Source organism: Vulpes vulpes, chromosome 13, assembly GCF_048418805.1.
Source record: "Vulpes vulpes isolate BD-2025 chromosome 13, VulVul3, whole genome shotgun sequence".
Lineage (NCBI taxonomy): Eukaryota > Metazoa > Chordata > Mammalia > Carnivora > Canidae > Vulpes > Vulpes vulpes.
The window spans coordinates 120,258,915-120,281,111 of NC_132792.1; the positions used below are offsets into that span (position 1 = coordinate 120,258,915).

At 40.9% G+C, this 22,197-nt stretch overlaps 1 protein-coding gene across 1 annotated transcript in view; it reads left to right on the forward strand.

Annotated features, from left to right (window-relative positions):
* The window catches only part of FBXO28 (F-box protein 28), a 31,313-nt gene extending 16,213 nt beyond the window's left edge, over positions 1-15,100 (forward strand). Inside the window, exons 3-5 of the mRNA XM_026003463.2 lie at positions 678-816; positions 8,030-8,225; positions 10,528-15,100. Coding sequence (XP_025859248.2) covers positions 678-816; positions 8,030-8,225; positions 10,528-10,922 — 730 coding nt within the window. The 3' untranslated portion in view covers positions 10,923-15,100. The remainder of the gene's footprint in view (positions 1-677; positions 817-8,029; positions 8,226-10,527) is intronic.
* Positions 15,101-22,197: the final 7,097 nt, after the last annotated feature.

Sequence of the window (22,197 nt, forward strand, 5' to 3'; positions counted from 1 at the left end):
GGTTTTGGCTCAGGTCATGATCTCAGGGCCGTGAGATCAAGCCCCGTGTCAGTCTCCCCACTCAGTACAGAGTCTGAGATTCCTCTCCCTCTCCCTCTGCCCCTACCCACCCCTCCTCTAAAATAAGTAAGTAAATCATTTTTAGGGGCTCATGGGTGGCTCAGTGGTTGAGCATCTGCTTTTGACTCAGATCATGATCCCAGGGTCCTGGAATCAAGTCCTTCTCCCTCCCTATATCTGCCTCTCTCTCTGCGTGTGTCTCATGAATAAATAAATAAAAATCTTTTTTAAAAAATCATTTTTAAAAACATTTAAAAAATAGAAGTTTAAGTGAGCTGCTTTTATGGGTAAAAAACATAGTTCCTTGTCCACACATCCCTGCATAATTCTTTCATTTCTCTGATTTTTCTAATTCAAATGGCCCTCAGGCCTGATACAGCCAAAACAAAAAACAAAGATTTTTTTTTCTCCCCCAAATAATTTATCAGTGAGTACTAGTCCTTGGGAGGGATTTCTGGACATAGCAATTTGATGATCGTTACAGTTAAATTATGACCCAGTTGTAGATATCAGAATTAACAGGTCTATGTTAGACTGTTAGAAATCCCATTAAAGGCATTTTCATTGCTTACCATTTTCATTCACAGTACTTTCATGGTTGCTTTTTCTTACCATAGGAGGGAGTCAGAAAGAAGAAACCACTCGTTAGCCCGTCATGCAGACATCCTTGCTGCTGTTGAAACAAGGCTCTCACTGTTAAATATGACTTTCATGAAGTATGTGGATTCCAATCTCTGTTGCTTCATCCCAGGAAAGGTAAAATAGAACTGCTTACCTAAAACAGCTGGATTGCACTGCTTAAACCGAAATAACTCTAAAGCAGTTGTTTACCTGTCAGAATTGTTCTACTTCTTTGGAATGAGTTCCTGTGAATGGCTTTGTTCAGCTTCTGTACAGAAGCTGGTAGAGAAAGCCATATTCTGTGTGATCTCCATTTTGAAAGACCTCATTGTGAAACATACAGTAGAAGCCCTGCTGTTCTTTAGAAAAGCTTGTTAGGAATTCATCCTCAATTCCAGGTAATAAGCTATTTCCATAAATATGAAGGGAAAAAAGAGTTCCTACTAAAAAACCCATTTGTGGGCTTTTACTCTTTGTTTAGGATGGACAGTGAGCGAGTTTACAAGTATTATCCTTGCATTTAGGATTGTTCTGATTTGGGTGAGATGGAGTAGGAGGGACAAGCTGGTGTTTGTTTCGTGTGAGAAGTGTTTCATGAGGACGACTTGGGTCCTTCCAGATCAGGCAGGTGTAGATACGGGATAGCAGTGCAGGAATAGTGGTGATGAACACAGAAGGCAGTCTGTGGTGGCAGATTGACCGTCACCAAGTCCTGAAGGCCCCAGCACTCAGCATACTACATGTGTAGTATCTTGCTTCTTGAATTGAGAATAAATTCAGATGAAATCTGTGTGTATCGTATGTGGAAGAAGTAGAGATGCATTGAAAGGTCCTTTTGCTACTTACTTGATACTGGCAGAAGATTCCATTTAACGTGGTCAGAACTAAGCAAGTCCTAGAAAAAAGTCGAATGTTAGCTTTTTGTTATTTCTGTAGATAATTAACACTGGCAATATTTTGTATTATACATCCTCTGTCTTCAGTTTTCTGTGAGGTTTATTGGGGGGGGTATCCTGTTTCTTATTTTATTTAAAATATTCTTCAATATATCTCACTTTCATCCTTTTGGCTACAAATTCTTCTGAAGGGTACTTAACTTTAAAAGGTGACCAGTTGGCAACTTCAGATTCTGATTCTTATGCCAGATTGTATCCAAATCTGATTGACAGGCCTCAACTCTCAAGTATTCCTGGGAGGTTGACTGAACTAGTATAGGTTGTCCCCTACAGCCTCATGGTTTTTAACCCATATCTCATTGTTAGGAATGTGAATATTTAAGAAACACAATTTTCATAACGTCAAAAACAATTCAGCCAGTCGTTAGGAACCTGAGTGGAGTAGTTTGTGCTAAGTCCATGTGGCCTGGAAAGCCTGAGCAACTTCATACATGGCCTTTACAGAAGTGGCCAATCTCCATTCTGGACCACATACTTGGAACGCTGCTCTTTGCTGTCTTAACAAATAGGGTCAAATCCAATCGAGCTTTGCTGGGGTTTTTTGCAAGTTTTTGTTGACTCTCATGTTAATTTTGGTACCGAAATAACAAAACCAAGGCCACAGGTGTGGAGAACTTGTTCGGTTTTTTTGTTTTGTTTTTTGTTTTTGTTTTTGTTTTTTAGAACTTGTTCAGTTTTGAAGGTATTGCAGGTCACTGCGGCATCAACTCTAGGCAGCTCCTCAGCCAGAACCCTCACTGTGCCCTCAGTGGAGGAGCAGCTGGGGAGGGATTTTGTACCCACCCTCGCATGTAATACAGACCTATCCCTGTCCCTTGTCCTTGCTCTCATCTTAGATTCGTGAAATACTTGTGATTCTCGGAGCACGCTCATGTGCACTGACTCATGTCCTTCCCATCACGGCCGTGGAAGGTCTGGTCTGTTCCTGTCCCGTCGGTAAGAACACGGGCCCAGCCAGCTGACGTGACTTCACAGAAGCTTCACTCGAGCCTTCTGATTGCCCGGTTATCGTCTTCAGTGTTTTCTTCCATTTTCCCTTAAGAGTACCCTTGTCTTCACAAAAACTCACCCTTGGTTTTCTCCTGTAACCCTGAAAATAACCCCACCAAAAAAAACCCAGAAATAATTTTTGTTTTTTAATCACACCTAATTCATCTTGAATTGCTTTGTTTCTTAAAAGGGCCATTTTTATAGCTTATGTTTTGCCTAAAATAACAAACACTGTGTATACTCAAAATATCACTTTTTTTTTTTTTAATTAAGTAATCCCTGAGCCCAGCGTGGGGCTCAGACTTATGACCCCGAGATCAAGAGTCGCCTGCTCTACTGAGCCAGCCAGGCAGCACCCTGAATGTTATTTTTTTATTCTTATGTAGCTGGTACTTTTTAGCTTGTTTAGTCAAAAATAAAACTGCTTACTTAACACACTCTGCAGCATTGGGGTTGCTTTATGATTGCTCCCTTTCTGTACTCCTCAGCCTTAAACTGCTCACATTCTGTCTTCAAAACTGAAGGCCGTGGCACTTAATCTCTCTACGTATAACATCTAATCTTGATCTGGTATATGGTTCCTATATTAGGTAATCCTTGTGCCCCACCAGATCCTGCTTCTGAATTTTACTCAAAAAAGTTCAGGAACTTTCATACTTCATAAGAGAACACATTTTTGTGGTTTTGTTAGAATTTACATCTATGGTAAACATTTCATTTGCAGACTATTCTTTCACAGGCTGCTTAAGTGAAACTGGGTGATACCAGCATTATAGTTTAAATCAGAATGCCTGATACATATCAGAATTTTGGAATTTTAAACTAACATTTGGTTAAAAAAAAAACATTTTTTAAATTATTCTCTGGGGCTCCTGTGTGGCTCAGTCAGTTGAGCAGCTCAATTCTTGATTTTGGTCATGATCTCAGGGTCATGGGATTGAGCCCCATGTCAGGCTCTGCACTCAGCAGGGAGTCTGCTTGAGATCCTATCTCCCTCTGCCCATCCCCCTTCTAAAAATAAAAATAAAATTATTCTCTGAAAGAGCAATCAAATTTACTCTTAAAATCAGATGGTAGGTTAAATACAAATGGCAGATTAAATACATGTTTACCTCGGATTCCTCCCAAACCTCATTCATATAGTGAAGGAGCTAATTTTTTAAAAAGAATAAAAGACAGAGACCCATGAGAGTGAAGTCAGGAGAGCAGGAGGAACAAAATTTTGGAAGCAGGGAAGTACATAAGTATATGGTAACTGGCTTAGCACCCTAGCCAGGCCGCGGGGACACTGGAAGGCAGTGTCCTCTACACAGCTGGCCTTGAGAGTGGGACTGACACAGGATGGTGGGTTGCAACTCTATTTGAAAATGATTTATGGGTAGCCCAGGTGGCTCAGCAGCTTAGCGCCACCTTCAGCCCAGGGCCTGATCCTGGAGACCTGGGATGGAGTCCCATGTCAGGCTCCCTGCATGGAGCCTGCTTCTCCCTCTGCCTGTGTCTCTGCCCCCCCTCCCTCTCTGTCTCTCTCATAAATAAATAAAATATTTAAAAAAAATAAAAATTATTTAGACCTGTGGGTCCCCTCTCCCACTACAAACAGCTAGGTCATTGCCCTTCTACTGAGTGACAAACTAGGTCTTAACTCACAGAAGGGGTTGAAAATGGTGCCTGTGGACAGAGAGACCATACTGATCACAAGGGCATCAAAATAAAAACTGTCTGAAGAATTCATAGTGGTTGGGAGTTTGCCCCTGGCATTTCTGGAATGGGATCAGCACACTTTTTCTATAAAGGACCAAGTAGTAAACATTTCTGGCTCTGCAGGCCACACAGTCTCTCATAGCTCCTCAGCTCTGAGAAACAGTGGACAGCATATGGGGAAATAAATGAGTGTGCCCATGTTCCAATAATCCTTTATTTACAGAAACAGTGCAGGTCCAGTAGGGCCTCCGCTGCCAACCTGACCACAGTGTGGCCGTTCCATCCATCTTCTCTCAGAACCTGGAGGCTGTGGGTGTCTAGCTCACTCCTCTATACATTTTTCAAGTCTTCTGACAGAGAAGTCACACTTTTTACAGTCAGTTGAGGGTCCATGTGGCATCTCACACATACTGAAACACACATGGAGCAGATGCCAACTGACTGTCCTGGGAAATAGAGTGATGAAGGAAGATGTGGGTAAGGCCCGTTATTCAGCATTGCTCGTGGCCCTGCTTTGGAATGTGAAACCCAGGGGTTCCCAAGAGTCAGGGTTTTCAGTGTAAGTAATTATGCAAGGTCACAACCAGATGTTCCTGAACAAACCTAAAATCTGCAAATTAGGTTTTGTTGGTTAGTTTTTAATGTTTTGGCCAGGGAGATGGCTGGTGGGGAGGGAGTAGAGGGAGAGGATGGCAGTGTGGCATTATGTAATCTCTTCTCTCTTTTTGGTAACTTCTTGATGCAATTTCACATTTGCATGAAAACTGCAAGAATAGTACGAGGATCTTTCATAGGCTTTTATCCAGATCCCATAGTTATTTACTTTTCATCCCGTTTGCTTTTATTCTCTCTGTAAGTATGTGTTGTATTTTTTCTGAATCATTTGAAAATGGTGAAGATAACTGTGACCCTTTATTCTTAAATATTCTTACATATTTCTTGAGTAAGAGCATTTTCTAACTGAGCTGCAGCATGGTTACCAAATTAGGAAGTGTGACTTTGATACAGTGGCCCCTCTCTCAGTCCAGAGCCCCATCCAGTGCTGCGCTAGACTCTGTATCCTCCTTAATGGGGCAGTTTCTGTGCAGCCTTGGCATACCCTGATCTCCACATTTTTGAAGAACATGGGTTCCTTCCAGATGCCCCCTTCACGAAGTCCCTGCCCTGTCGCTCTTCCCCCACCCCCATCCCTCCCACCATCTGGGCTAAGCAGGGGGTTCTGGTGAGCTGTCTCTGTGCTGGGTTCTTAAATACTAGTGGAGAATCATCAGACTAATATGAAACACAAATGGGGGAAGACATCTTTGAGAAAACCATTCAAGGATATAAGCCTTAGAGAAGAAACCATGACTGATATTCTAAGAGAAATAAAAAAGGAGAGTCAAACATGTGCCACATAGAAATAACAGAAGTTTTTTGTTTTTTTTTTTTAAGATTTTATTTATTTATTCATGAGAGACACAGAGAGAGGCAGAGACATAGGCAGAGGGAGAAGCAGGCTCCATGCAGGAACTCTGATGTGGGACTCGATCTTGGGCCCCAGGATCACACCCTGAGTCAAAGGCAGACGCTCAACCACTGAGCCACCCAGGCATCCCCAAAATACAGAAGTTTTTAAATGCACTTAAATTTCTTAAATATGGAAGAAGTGTTGAATTAAATAAAAGGAGTAGAAGGGAAGGTTGAGATCTCAAGTAGAACAAAAAGGTGGAAAGTGAAAAAATGAGGACAAAGAGGTTCAGTTTTTTCTTTAGAACTTTGCTCAATAAGTGACATAAAATAGAAATTCTCTCTCACAAGAGTCCACAGACTGCAGCCGTATCCATAGCATGTCTGTGCTAGTTAACATGAGCTGCCAGCATTAGAGACGCAGTGCTCACTCACCATATCTGGTTGGTACCATACTTTTAAAATATTATCACCTCAGGCTCAGGTAGGATCAGCACGCAGCACATTTGAAAGCTATAGAAACAGCCACTAAGAGTTGGAGTGGCCAGGGGCACCCAGGTCAGCTCAGTCATTGAAGCATATGACTCTTGACCTTGAGGTTTGAGGTCCTGGGTTCAAGGCCCACATTGGGAATAGAAATTATTTTTAAAAATAAATAAAACTTTTTAAAAAATTGAAGGAATGATGTGAGAAGTAGAAAATCACAAGCTATTAAAAAAAGAAATTTAGTGCCCAACCTTAACGTGTGTGATCTTTCCAGTAGACTCAAGACTCATCACGCCATTACATTCTTGCTGCTACAGTAATTTTCAGAAAGTAATTAAACCCACTGAGGGGGTTGAAATATTTTGAAAATTGGGTAGATACCATGCTTTTCTAATATGTGCCATTGCAACCATAAGTAACTCGAGTGGTAGAAGCAGTGTGGTTCTCAGGTGCCATGTTAGTTTCTCCTTCATCTTGTCCTTTGAGTATAACTTTTGGAGAGACGGGACTCCTAACTCAGCCATTGAGCATCTGCTTTCAGCTCAGGGCGTGATCCTAAGAGCTGGGATTGAGTCCCACATAGGGCTCCTTGCTGGGAGCCTGCTTCTCCCTCTGCCTGTATCTCTGCCTCTGTGTGTGTATGTGTCTCATGAATAAATAAATAAAATCTTAAAAAAAAAAAACTTTTGGAAAGAGGAAAGACATTGTTTTTAATTTTATTGAAAACTTGGATTATCAACCACTTGACTAAACCTAATCTCTATCTCTCGAGTAAAATTTAGAAACATTACCTTTCTTAATTGAAGACTTGAGCAAATGGAGAGATGCCTTGCTTCAAAGCAAGTATCTAAAAGGCCAAAACCAGTAAAGATAAGAAAATGGTACAAGTTAGTTTACAGGTGTAATTTTTCAGTTCTCAGGGTTAGAGCTGAGAGCCAAAATGTACAGGGAAGGCTCAGCTACCAGTGCAGCAAGAGCATTAGGAACCAGGTGGTCAGAACTTTGTTTCTGTTACACCTGTGTCTCCCCATTGTGATGACCCTTAAGGTGAAAAGGGGTCTCTTGCTCCCCTTTGGTGATCGCAGGAGAGGGGGACCCGAGGAGACTTCATTCCAATCCATAGCAAGTCTTAAGAGAAAGAAAAGCTTGGAGGCCAGAACACCTCGTCCCAGAGCAGGAAATTGAGCTGGGTCCCAGGGCTTTGGGTCAGTTCTTCTCCCCATCATCGCAGACAGAATTCAGTATCATTGTTTAGTCCTAAGGCTTCTCTAGCAGCTCATACCAACACTTTGTAACACAACCTGTCGCTCCCTTACATTGTGATTTCCATCAGAGCAAGAGCTGTATTCCCTGATTCCTTAGCCTCAGCACCTGATACAGAAAATCCTAACAAGGGATCCCTGGGTGGCGCAGCGGTTTAGCGCCTGCCTTTGGCCCAGGGCGCGATCCTGGAGACCCGGGATCGAATCCCACGTCGGGCTCCCGGTGCATGGAGCCTGCTTCTCCCTCTGCCTGTGTCTCTGCCCCTCTCTCTCTCTCTCTCTGTGACTATCAAATAAATAAAAATTTAAAAAAAAAATCCTAATAAATATGTTTGTGAAACTCACAAAGAATTTCAACAAGCCAAAAGCTATGCGTTACAGACGGTGTTGTTCACCCCATAGGTCTTTACAGGGATTGCAAAATAAGCTGTCACTTCTCTCCCTATTTAGCAATTTTTTTCTAAACACAGAATTGGAAGTGCTAATGAGAACTCCTTATTTTAGGTGATTGATGAGATTTATCGTGTGTTGAGATATGTCAATTCTACCAGAGCCCCTCAGCGAGCCCATGAGGTACTTCAGGAGTTAAGGGACATCTCCTCCATGGCAATGGAGTACTTCGATGAGAAGATCGTGCCCATTCTCAAGAGAAAGTTACCAGGATCAGATGTGTCTGGAAGACTCATGGGCTCTCCTCCAGGTAGCTCTTGTTCTTATGTTCAGTTTAAAGTAACATTCATATATAGTTTCATAACTTGCTCTCCCCACCCCCACTTAATCATACATTGTCACCTTTTCTGTATCTGTAAATATGTATTTGCAACATGATTTTTAATGACAGCTTGATTACAGACCATAACGTGTACAACTGATCCACTGCTGTTGAGCACTTGTCTTTAGTTTCAGTGTTTAAACTACACTTTGAAGGACAATCTCATGGCTAAATCTTTATATATATCCACAACTACTGACTTATAATAAATTTGTTAGAATTTCTGGGCTAAAAGCCATATATATGTATGGGGGGTTTTGAGGGTTTTTTGGGGGGGGGTTGTTTGTTTTTTGTTTTGTTGGGGGGGTTTTGGGTTTTTTTTTTTTTTTTAATGCTGATTCTGTCTGGCTAATATCCGTTATGCCAAAACAGAATTAAATATACCAGATAAAACCCCCCAAAATTATTCATGGAATATTCACTTAATATTTCAGCCCCTAGAGTGTCTGGCTGCTACTTTAAAAGACAGGGTATATAAAGCTGTTTCGAGCACAATCACTGCTTCTGTGGTAGCTATTTTGCAAAAGTGTATCAGAGCCAAGGGATTTGTGCCTTTATCTACTGAAAGACTAAATTGTTAAAAATATCTTCAACCCTTGCAAATACTTTAAATCAGGAAAAAATTTTTAGTAAGACTTTTTGTTTTGTTTGGATTAGATAGCTCCCTGGAATGCTCAGTAGGGTAACCAAGTGGCTTTCTGTAATTGAATAATAAAGCCTACAGCATCTCGGCATTAATACATCAGTTATTTATTGAGTACCTGTTATGCGCACAGCACTGTACTGTGTACTGTGGAGACTAAAATGAAGTGTAATACGTGGTGTCTGATCTCAAGGATCTTACTATGTCAAAAGGTAAGACATATCCAGACTCAAAGTTAAATGGTCATTGGTAAGAGAAATCTTTTAAAGAAGGGTCCATTAAAATGCCTAATGAATAGCAGAGATAGGATCTTAAGCTAGAACCCTTGTTGATTGAGAGTTCACAAGAAGTAAGAAGAATTGATCTAAGCCTTGATGTGTTAGTGGGAATTAGATGAAGGTAAGCAGAGAGAGAAGGAAGATTGCATTGGTGCAGGAAAATAGCCTGGCTCTTTATGTGTATAAAGAGAAAACTGTCATGATGGGTTTAGGGTATAAATGGATTCATCTGGTTCTTTTAAAAGACTTAGTTTTGGGGCAGCCCCGGTGGCGCAGCGGTTTAGTGCCGCCTGCAGCCTAGGGTGTGATCCTGGGGACCCTAGATCGAGTCCCACATCAGGCTCCTTGCATGGAGCCTGCTTCTCCCTCTGCCTGTGTCTCAGCCTCTCTCTCTCTCTCTCTCTCTCTCTCTCTGTCTCTCATGAATAAATAAATAAAATCTTTAATAAAAAAAAAAGACTTTTAGTTTTTAAAAAGTAGGTTATTAGTTTATGGCAGTGATTTTTATGCCAATGTTACCTTCTCTTATTCCTTTTTTTTTTTTTTTTTTTAAAGATTTTATTTATTTATTCTTGAGAGATAGAAGGAGAGACAGAGCCAGAGACACAGGCAGAGACAGAGCCAGAGACACAGGCAGAGGGAGAAGCAGGCTCCATGCACCGGGAGCCCGACGTGGGATTCGATCCCGGATCTCCAGGATCGCGCCCTGGGCCAAAGGCAGGCGCCAAACCGCTGCGCCACCCAGGGATCCCCCTTCTCTTATTCCTATAACAGAATGATTCCAAAGCCTTCTTCCTGCGTCACATGGGAGATTCTTCATGGTCATCGTATGTGACGTAACCCACTGTTTGATGGTATCCCTCCCTGTCTGGCTAAAGTTGAAACTCTTGCATAGAGCTAAGTGCTGAAAGAACTTAAGGGCATAATAGGCCTGTGCTTCTAAAACAAATGTTTATGTTTGCTCCTGTGAAATAAGATAGAAAATAGTCTAATTTTACTAGTGTTTTCTTAGTAGGTCTTGAAAATGTTTTATTATATTTTAGTCCAAGTTTATGCCATTAAATGTTGTTCTCCATTACTGGCAATCCACACGGTGCCAGATGAACCCAAGCATCAGAATTCAGACTCCTTTACTCCTAAGACAAGGCTATCTGATTAATCCATTCAACCAAGTAGATTGCAGAGAGAATATTATCTGAAGTGATGTTTTAAGGGCATTCTATTTCAGAGTAAGTTTCATGACGGAAGTCTTACTGGTAGTGAGACATTTTGAGTGATTGGTGGACCATTTAACACTGTGTCTCCACAGTTCCAGGACCTTCCGCAGCCCTCACGACGATGCAGCTCTTCTCCAAGCAGAACCCCTCAAGACAAGAGGTCACCAAACTCCAGCAGCAGGTCAAGACCAATGGCGCTGGTGTGACTGTTCTCAGGCGCGAGATCTCTGAGCTTCGCACCAAAGTGCAGGAGCAGCAGAAGCAACTTCAGGACCAGGACCAGAAACTGCTGGAGCAGACCCAGATCATAGGCGAACAGAACGCACGGCTGGCGGAGCTGGAGCGCAAACTGCGGGAGGTCATGGAGAGTGCGGTGGGAAGCTCCTCTGGGTCAGGGGCCAACGAAGAGTCTCCTCGGAAACGGAAGAAGGCAACAGAAGCCATAGACTCCCTTAGGAAATCAAAGCGTCTCCGGAATAGAAAGTAAAGGGGGCGTGTTTCCAGCGTCAGAGGAAGACGTGCTCAGCAGCTGAGTGGTTCTGCCTGCAGGACCTGGGAGCCTCGGTGCCCCCCAGGCTGCCAGGCCTTCGGAGGGAGCACGACTCCTGCTTGGACTCTTCCCGCTTCTCCCAGTTGAACTGATGCACAGAATCTTTTTACTTTGCAATAGATTTGTACTAACCAGACCTGTTCTATCATGTTTTGAGGAGTTAACTTTTTTCTGTGCAGATAATGTCTAAAGTAAGTTTATTTGTTTCTGCATATATGCACATTACAGAAGGATCTGAAACAAACCAGTCTGGACAGACTAGAAGTTAAGTTTAATACAGAAAAATGTCCTGTTTCACTTGAAAGAAAAGACCTAATTTTTAAATGGACAATATCTTGTTTAAAAAAAAAAAAAGTTGACTTTTTGTTATAAGTGACCTTTGTCTGGAATGTCTGAAAAGTAGTAAATGCTTTTTGGTATCGAAGTAATGGGTAACTAAAACGGACTTCCATAGTGTTGGCTGTAGAAGGGGCCTCTACAGTATTGACTATCTATTTTTATAAACTACTGGCAAGGGACTTATCCAGTTGTTATATACATGTTTTCATTTCTCTTCTGGGGCCATGTCCTCCATTTGCATGGATGCATGCATTGCCTAGTCAGCTCACTTAAGAAGCTCTTGCACTGGTATTGACCTTGAACCTCTATACTTCTCCACTTTTTAGAGCACCGTTAGTTTATTAGAGCGCCTGACATCTCCTACCACCACGACAGCTTGCCTCCAGGGAGGCATTTGTCAGACCATTTGTCCTCTGCTTTCACAGGAACAAGGGAGCATGGAAGCCAATCTGTTTTCGTTAGGGTTCAGGTACATGGGCCGAGGCAGAACCCCAAACTCCCAGGCTCTATCAGTGTCGGACCTCTGGTGACTGGTGTAGCATCCCTTCCTCACCACCGCGTGTGTTCCCCAATCAGTGTGGTGGTCACTGCGGGTATGAGTAGGGGATTCAGCCGTGGGCTGCAGTGTTGCCATTGAAAGAAAGCTCGTTGGAGAAAAGCATACTCTGAGAAAGCATTTTGATCGTTTTGTTTCTGGGGGATGACCTGAGGGAAGCATTTAAATATTAGTTTCAAGCTTTCCTTATTCTACAACTTTAAACAAAGCTTTAATTTCGTTTGCACTCCTGTTTTGAGCGTGTAACTGGAAAAGCATGTCTTGCACTGTTCACCCTTCTAAGCGGTCACTTTAAGCACCTCCAAATCGTGTGCAGTGGTTACTTTCCCCAGGTGGATATTTTTGAGGCATTCAACGATGACTGTCCTCATTTTATTTTCATGTACTAAATTATGTAGTTATTATTTCACTGATAAGTTCTTTTATCAACTTTTACCAACTGTTGCTTTGGGCTTCAGTTATTTCAAATAGGCTTAGGTGTAATATAGGAAATGACCCCTGTCCAGGTGGGAGTTTGACACCTGCATGAAACCTAAGGTTTGGGTAAGTACCTTAGTGGAACAAAAGCACAAGGTTGCCACCTTTTTTATCCGCCCACCATGACATCACCTCACCAAATGAAACTTTTTCTTACCCATTTTTAATATTTTCCTTACATAATACTGTCCTTAGATTTTGATCAATTCTCTGTCTGGCTTGGAAACTCCATTTACAATGTAGTATGTTTTCAGTGAAAAAAACCATATAACATCCAAGTGTTTCATGGTTTGTTGGGAAGGTAATTTTAAAATAAACAATTTCCAAAAAACATTTGTCAGCCAAGGTCATCCATAAAAGTCCCCGTCTGGAACTTGTTTTCTTGGCAGGTGTCATTTTTGTAATCCTAGGATTGAGCCATATTGTCCTGACTCTGGAGCAGGCCTGCTGGAGTACTCATGGCTGTTAATATTCCGCCTTCCTGATAATAGGAAGATGCTAGAGTAACCAGGTAACATGTTTACAGGTTTACAAAGTAGGATCCTTAATGCATCAAAGGGATAGGACCTCAGATGACTAACAGTTGTTAATGAATTATTTCCACTTTCTTGGGTTGCTTTTTAAACCACACATAGATACCCAACTGTATGTAGAGTCTTCCATTCCTTAACATGAGCATTTGGCTTTCACACCATCAGAAGGTAGATTTTGAGTTTCAGAATCCAGATTTCTGCAGGATACACATGTCACTGTCCATAAGGTCCATGGGCCCCACTAGTAAGCACTACAGTTGTCCATTCAAGTCTTAATCTTCCTTAAGGCGTCTTGCCAAAAATCGTGTGAGGCTGTGGCCTTGACCGATTCAATAGCTCTTACACTTAACTTTTGGATTGCATAGTGGGATTTAGGGTTCGACAAATCGCAAATTATTTTGACCAACTGAAACTGACATGTCAATTGTGGATGAGCCCCTGAGCAGGAGCCATCTCACCTGAGGGTTAGACCCCAGGGGTTTCAGTGCTGTTAGCGTCATGTTGTCCTTGATTAAGAGTCCCTGAGTCACCCATGTCATCTTCCTTGGCTGTTTTTCAGAGACTTCTGTGCTGACGGGTCCACTCCCACTTGTCAATTGATTATGGTCCAGCACCATTGACCCAGACACAAGGGGACTTGCCCCTGCCTCACAGGCACAGGGCCCTCCACGTCTCTCCCACACAGATTTGGTCTGGTTTTCACATAATCTGAAATACAAATGATTTCAGGACATGAAATTACAGAACCTGCTGCTTTTCAAGCTCCTATTTTGCTGTACAGAGTCTGGTAATGGGGCAGACACAAACTCACTAATCATACTGTTTTAAAAACCGTTGGGGTGCCATCTGGTCTAAAGCCACTGGTTTTAGAAGCAGCTTTTTTCTTTTTTGTTTTCTTTGTAAAACGTGGTTTTTGGAGTACTGAATTATAAGGGGCTTGCCTTAATCTCTATTTAGTAGTTTCAAGATGTATGCTCTATTATTCTACTTGTTAACATGTTGAAATACTCTATGTAGCCCCAAAGGTGGGTCAAACAGTATAAGTCATGACTAAATAAATAAGCTAAAGGTGTCACTATAGCTGGATTTTTTTTTTTTTTAGAAAAGATGGACATATGAACAGAGGCTATGTGTAAGAAGCAAAAAAACATGGCACCTTGAGATTGCACTATTTTTTGCATTGTTTTCTATGCCATTTCATAGCCTGCACTTTAGTCTCCAAAGAAACAATGTATGATGTCCCAGTTCCTTATTAGTAATAAACTGTTCCCTGAGACAGGGCACTTAATTCTGTTTTACTGAGAGAGTTTCTTGGAGGTGGATCCCTTTCCTGAGTTCTCTATTTCCTTAGCCATAATATTTTTCTAGGATCTAGGAACTCCCAATCTTCTCTGTTTCCAACAGTATAGAATTTTAATTTAATGTAAAATCTCATTCTTGGTGATCAGCACATTCTTAAATCCTGCCCTAGTGGTGAGTACCCATTTGTTGACACCTATCCAATCCTCTAAAAATACGTAAGTACAATCTGGAGCCAGGAATAAAAGCATTCTGAAAGGTAGATGTCCCATAGGATCCTGGCTTGTAACTGGCTATTTCTAATAGATGATGTAAAATCCAATCTGATAATGCAATCCAACTTCTCAAGATCTGAATCCCTTTAGTCCACAAAAGATTAGTAAATTAAAACACCCCGGAAATTACAAGCTTCAGTAGCCTGCCATCAGGGATCAATCATTTTCCAAAAGATACTGAAGCAATCAAAAAAAATGAAACTAGCAATCAGTCAACTGCCGCCCACCATTTTATTTTTAATAGTGCGTTGTATCTGCGGCAAGTATGATAGGCCTAAGTAATGTTGGCTTTTTCCAGCTTGCTCAGAATAATTGCTAAATTCCTAAAATCAAAAGTTAAACCTAAACTTGTCCTGTTGTGTCTGGAGAGAACCATGGGATTTTAGAAGCATATTGGAAATCTATTGGGTCCATTGCCAAAGTATATCGGTCCATATTCAAAGCTATACCAAAAGTTTAGAAGTGTTTGAAATTCCTTATGTGGTACCATGTCTGTTTACTTATGCTCATGAGCAACAATGAGTTACTAGTTTGCCTTCTGGAATTTTAATTGTTATAACCTAATTCAATTATTGGAAGTGAAAAGCCTCCTCCCGCTCACACAACAGGGTACGTAAATAAATGTGTTGTAACCAACGCTACTTGTTTTCTTTGTATTTCATGCACAAAAGGTGATGGAGCTCCACTTCTAGCAAACACCGCTATAACTCTAGCTACCACCTCCGGAAACACCATGTGTTGTGTGTGTTCCACAGGTCTTGGTCTTCATAGCCGCCCTAGAAAGCAGGTGCACCCTAGGGAACATGAACACGGGGTAAGCTGCACATTCACAATATACAACCAAGTGCCTAAGTGGGATTTGAACACAGACCTGCCTGCCGCCAAATCTTCTGTACTTCCCACCATGCTGTACTACATCCTAAACCAGTGGGGAGCTTTGAGACTCTAGATTACATTAATTCTAGTTTTAATAATAAATATATAGATGAACATTCCATACATCTACTAGAACCAATGACCAAACTGCCACTGTCAAGAATAACACATAGAAGAACTTAATAGGGGCAGCCCCGGTGGCGCAGCGGTTTAGCGCCGCCGGCAGCCTGGGGTGTGATCCTGGAGACCCGGGATCGAGTCCCACGTCGGGCTCCCTGCATGGAGCCTGCTTCTCCCTCTGCCTGTGTCTCTGCCTCTCTCTTCGCTCTCTATGAATGAATGAATAAATAAATCTTAAAAAAAAGAAGAAGAAGAAGAAGAAGAAAGAAGAAGAAGAACTTAATAGCCCAAAAAGGCTGCGCTTGGAAAAGATAACTTTGGTCCTGAAGTTTCTTGGCAATAGATTGATCTGAAGCATGCAGGTGGAACACGTTCAAGGCTTCTGGGACCTGCAGTCCTGTACAAGAGGCAGTCCTAACAGTAGATGGGGTCTGAAGCCACCAACACAAGTCCATAGTTGCCGTACTCTAGTATATGCTGCCAATCAGTTCAAAAGAGTGTTCACCACCAGTTCTTTTGCCCTGTCAGGGACGAACATCAATTCTCTTCAAAATTCCCTCCAGCTCTAAAACCAAATGTTCAGAATTTCGATGAAATGAAAACATACAGATCAATCTCACCAATTGGACTTCAAGAAAACTTAAAGTTTGCATCAGAAGACACTATCAACAATTAAAAGACCACCCACAAAATGGAAGTAATTATTTGCAAATCGTGAATCTAATAAGTAGTTCATATCCACAATGTATAGAGAACTCCTAAACTTCAGCAGTAAAAAACAAAACAAAACAAAAAAACCAAACAATTTAAAACGGAAGACCTGAATAGACGTCTCTCCGGAGGATATATACAAATGGCCAAGAAGCACATGCTTATCAGCACCCATTAGGGAAATGCAAATCAAAGCTACAATGAGATGCCACCTCTCATCCATTATGATGGCTACTAAATTTAAAAAACAAAAAAACAGAAAATCACAAATAGTGGCAAGGATGGAGAGTCATTGGAACTATCCTGCCCTGTTGGCAGCAATAAAGTGGTACAGCTGCTGGACAACAGTTTGGTGAGTCCTCAAAAAATTAAAAATCTGAAAAAAAAAATTAAATATCTGAGCTCCTGGGTTGGTGAACCTGTGAAATGTGGCTGGAGGGAACGTTCCAAGCCCCTTTCCCATGCCTAACCCTGTGCATCAATTCCGTCTGGCTACTGATTCATATCCTTCATCATAATCCTTTAAATAAACTGTCAAACACTAAAAAAATTAAAAACGGAATGACCACATGACCTAGCCATGCCATGTCTGGGTATATAGAAGCATTGGAAAGCAGGGTCTTGAAGAGAATATTAGTACACCATGTTCATAGAAGCTATTTGCATTGCCATAGCTAAAATGTGGAAACCACCAGCATGTCCACTGACAGCATGTGCATACCATGGAATATATTCAGCCTTCAAAAGGAAGGAGACTCTGACGTCTGCTACAGCATGGATGTACCTTGTGGGCATCCTACTCAGTGAAAGAAGCCAGTCACATAAAGACAAAAACTGTCTTTATTATATAGCATACTTGGATTCGTCAAAATCTAGGCTCAGAAAGTAGAATGATGGCTACCAGGGGATGGGGAGAGCGGTGAGGGGCAGAGTTTCCATCTTGCAAGAGGGAAACAAACAGTTCAGAAGTTGGCTCGTGGTGATGATCGCACAATACAAATGGACTTTATACCACTGAAGTGGTTCAGGCAGGAAATTTATGTTGCGTGTATGTTACCACAGTAAAAACAAAATTGGGAAAAATGAGAGGCATGGACAACTACAGATTTCCCTCGAAGCACTGATGGGCTGAGTCCCACCACTTTTTGTGCACTGTGTCTTAATTTCCATTCATCTAAAATATTTTCTGGTTTTCTTTGTGACTTTGACTTCTTGGTTACTTAGGACTGTGTTGATTCCCACATATATGTGAGTTTCCCAAATTTCTTTCCATTTTTTACTTCAAATTTCATTCCACGGGGATGCCTGGGTGGTTCAGTGGTTGGGCATCTGTCTTTGGCTCAGGGCATGATCCCGGGATCCGGGATCAAGTCCTGCATCAGCCTCCTTGCGGGGGTCCTGCTTCTCCCTCTGCCTATGTCTCTGCATCTCTCTGTCTCTCATTCATAAATAAATAAAATCTTTAAAAAACAAAACAAAAACAAATTTCATTCCCCGGTAGTCAGGAACCATACCTTACATCATTGCAGACCTCTTTACTTTTCAAAGCTCAGTTTATGACCCAGAATGGGGTGTATCTGAGAGGACATTTCCTGTTTACCCAGGAAGAATATGTATCCTGCTGTTTTGTGTAGAGTCTTCTGTAGATATTTTGTAGATCTGGGGGGGTGCTCATAGTGTTTCCAAGTTTTCTCTTCCTGTCTGATCGTTCTCTGCCCTAATGGAAGTGGGAAATTCAAGTCTCCAGCTATTATAGTTGAATTGTCCTGACCCCTGAGTTCTATCAGCTATGCTATCATTAGAAAAAAGACCCTCTTTATCTCTGTTCATGTTTTTAAAAGATTTCATTTATTTATTTGAGATAGAGCACAAGTAGGGGGAGCAGCAAAGGGAGAGGGAGAAGCAGACTCCCCATAGAGCAGGGAGTCCGACATGGGGCTTCATCCTAGGAACCTAAGGTCATGACCTGAGCCAAAGGCAGACGCTTTACCACCTGAGCCACACAGGTGCTCCTTTATCTCAATGTTAAAGTCTGTTGTGTCTGGCATGTGCAGAACCACCCAGCTTTCTTGGGTTGCATGAAATATCTTTTCTCGTTATTTTATTTTCGAGTTATTTGCATCTCTGAATCTGAAGTGTCTCTTTTGCAGTCACTCTATATAGACAGTCCCCAACTTACAATGGTTCAACTAACAATTTTTTGATGTTACAGTGGTGTGAAAGCGATATGCATTCAGTAGAAACCATACTTTGAATTTTCATTTTTTCCTGTCTGAGACAACACTGTCTTGTGATGGTGGGCAGAAGCAAAAAGTCATAGCATCCAGTCAGCCATGTGATCGTGGGTGTAAACTACTGATACGACCATTCTGCTTTTCACTTTCAGTACGCTATATTCAATAAATTACATGAGATATTCAACAGGTAGTTTTGCCCACCTATAGGCCAACGTGAGTGTTCTGAGCACATTTAAACTAGGTAAGGCCAAGCTATGATGTTCTGTAGGTTAGGTATATTAAATATATTTTAAAATTATTTTTTAAAATCATCTCTACACCCAACATGGGGCTTGAACCTATAACCCCAAGATCAAGAGTCACATGCTCCACCAACTGAGCCAGCCAGGTGCCCCAAATGTATTTTGACTTATGGTTTATATTTTTAACTCACTATGGGTTTATTACAACATAACCCTATCAGAAGTCAAGGGAGATCTCTATTGGAGCTTATATTTTTATTTAGTCTGTCAATCTCTGCCTTTTTATTAGATTCCTTAATCCATTCACATTTAATGTTATTGTTGATATAGTTGGATTTATTATTGCTGTTTTACTTTTTTTCTTTTTTTAAGATTTTATTTATTTATTTATTTATGAGAGACACAGAGAGAGAGAGAGGCAGAGACACAGGCAGAGGGAGAAGCAGGCTCCATGCAGGGAGCCCAATGTGGGACTCGATCCCGCATCTCCAGGATCACCCAGGCTGCAGGTGGCACCAAACTGCTGCGCCACTGGGGCTGCCCTTACTTTTATTTCTTATGTCTCATGTCTTTTCCCCCCTCTATTCCTCCTTACTGATTTCTTCTGTATTTAGTGAATATTTTCATTATATGAAAATTGTGTTAAATTTTAATTCCTTTAATGATTTTTTTCTACTACATGTTTTTGTTAAATTCATAATGGTTGGTCTAGGGGCTTACCATACACAACTTATCAAAATATTGCAAGTTTATTCTAACCTTATACTCCTATATAGTTCCATTTCCTTTTCCTCCAATTTGTGCTATGATTGTTAAACATATTACATCTGTGTATGTTACAAGTCCTAAATACAGTTATAATTGTTACTTTATGTAATTTTGTGCCTCAGAAGGAAACTGAGACTGTATATGGATTTTGTTATACCATTTCATTTACCATTTTCATTTCTCTTCATTTTTTTCTGTGGATTTGAGTTACCATCTGGTTTCATTTCCTTGTTCCAAGGCAGCTTTGCTCCAATCACATGTGTTGTTATTATTTTATATTTGTATATGCTATCGGGCCAACAATACAACTATATGCATATTGCTTTGTACAATTGCTTTTTAAATCATTAAGAAAGTAGAAGAAATAAGTGCTTATGCTAGCTTTTATAATTACTTACCTTTATTAGTGCTTTTTATTTTTTCCGGTGGCCTCTGGTTATATTCTGGAGTCATTTGCTCTCAACCTGAAGAACTTCCTCTAGTATTTCTTAGCAAATGGCTCTTTGAGCAACAAATTCACTCAGTTTATGTTTATTTGGAAATATTTACCTTCATATCTGAAAGATAGTTTTGCTGGATATAAGATTCTTAGTTGCCAGGATGCTTCCCCCCACCCCCCACCAGCACATTGACTATGCCATCCCATTGCTTTCTGGTCTTCATTGCTTCTGAGGAGGAGTCAGCTGTTGACACTGTGGGGTCTCCTTGTATGTGATGAGTCAATTTTCTCTTGCTCTGTCAAGATTTTCTCCTTGTGTTTCAGCATTTTACTGATGTAAATGACATAATGATGTGTCTGGGCATTGATCTCTTCTTTTTTCCACCAAATCCATGAGCTTGGAGTCCACTGAGCTTCTTGGATGTAGGGAATAATGTTTTCCAGCAAATATGGGTGGTTTTCAATTATTTCTTTCTTTGAAAAAATTTGACTACATTCCCATTACATGTATATTGATTATTTTAATGGTGTCTCACATTTCTCTGATGTCTCTATTCTTCAATTGTGTGTGTGTATGATAAAATATACATAAGACACTTTACCATTTTAACCATTTTTAAGTGTATAATTGGCATTAAGCATATTCACAGTGTGGTACAACCATCATCACTATCCAGTGCTAGAACTTTCTTATAATATCAAACACAAACTCTATACCCATTAAACAATAGCTCCCTATTTCCTTCTTCCTTCAGCTTCTGTTAATGCCCATTATTTTTTGTCTATGTCTGGCCAACTTTTATACTTTAACCATAGCAGCTCCCTTTTTATCAGGTTTTCATGGGGGCAGGGAGGGTGGCAATTCTTTGGCTTAAAAATAGAAGTTGAAGAAAATTACTGCCTGGGGAAATACAGAAAAATACAAGTCAGGTGGGGATGGGAATGGTAACAAGTTTCATTTGAAAGGATATTTGTTTTAATAGAGGAAGACAGTGAACGTGTTTGTGCATGAGAAGAAGAGAGGCAAAGCGAGAGGGCAGAGAGAATGCCAAGCAGTTTCCACACTCAGCATGGAGCCTGATGCAGGGCTTGATTTCATGACCCTGAGATCATGACCTGAGCCAAAATCAAGAGTCAGATGCATAACTGACTTATCCATCCACACGCTCTCATTTGAAAGGATTTTTTGAGTAGCTCTGTGGTCAGAAATTGTCCGAATTAGAAGTTGATATTCAGAAACTGGTAGGAAAAAGAAGACATATAGATGGCCAAAAAACATAAAAAATGCTCAATATCACTAGCCATGAGGGAAATGGAAGTCAAATCCACAATGAAGTGTCATCTTACACCTGTCAGAATGGCTATTACTAAAAAGTTATTTTGTTGCTGTGACTATCATAAATAAATAAAAATTTATAAAAAAATAAATAAATAAAATAAAATCATAAAACTAAACTGGGTACAAATTTCCAGAACTGGGGTGCCTGGCTGGCTCAGTCTGTAGAGCATGTGACTCTTGATCTTGGAGTCATGAGTTTGAGCCCCATGTAGGGTGCAGAGATTACTAAAAAATAAATTGTAAAAAATAATTTCCAGAACTAATAGAAAAACTGGTTTCAAGCAGAGCAAGTTGTATGGGGCTGAATGAACTTATGAGGATGATTATAATTTTTTACTTTTTGTTTGAAACACTGCTGACTCCTTAATGTTTTATTCTTCCTAACTTAAGGAAATGTCTTCTCTTAAATTATCTGTGACTTACAGCAATTTGCTAAAGTATAGATTTGTAAACAAAGATGAAATATTTAACCTGGTCTCTGCACCTATTCCCTCCAGAATTCAGAAACTCTTGAGTATTCTTTTTTTTTTTTTAAGATTTTATTTATTTATTCATGAGAGACACAGAGAGAGAGAGAGAGAGAGAGAGAGAGAGAGAGGCAAAGACACAGGCAGAGGGAGAAGCAGGCTCCATGTAGGGAACCCAATGTGGGAATTGATCCTGGGACTCCAGGATCATGCCCTGGGCCAAAGGCAGGTGCCAAACCACTGAGCCACCCAGGGATCTCCTTGAGTATTCTTTTCATGCCAATATAGGTAGTTATTTGCATAGGTTCAGTAAGAATCTGTTCTCTTTGTAACAGGACACAACTAGAAACACTGGTTATATTATCAAGGGTTTAGCTTGAATGTCATATTTGAGAGAGACATGCATAGACTCAGATATGACCACATTGCTCGGATAAATCCACCTGGAATCTTGCTCACACAGTTCTTGGCAGCCTTGTCAGGTAAGTAAGGAAGTCACTTCCTGGTAGGCCTACAAACCTCAGGATATTTGGG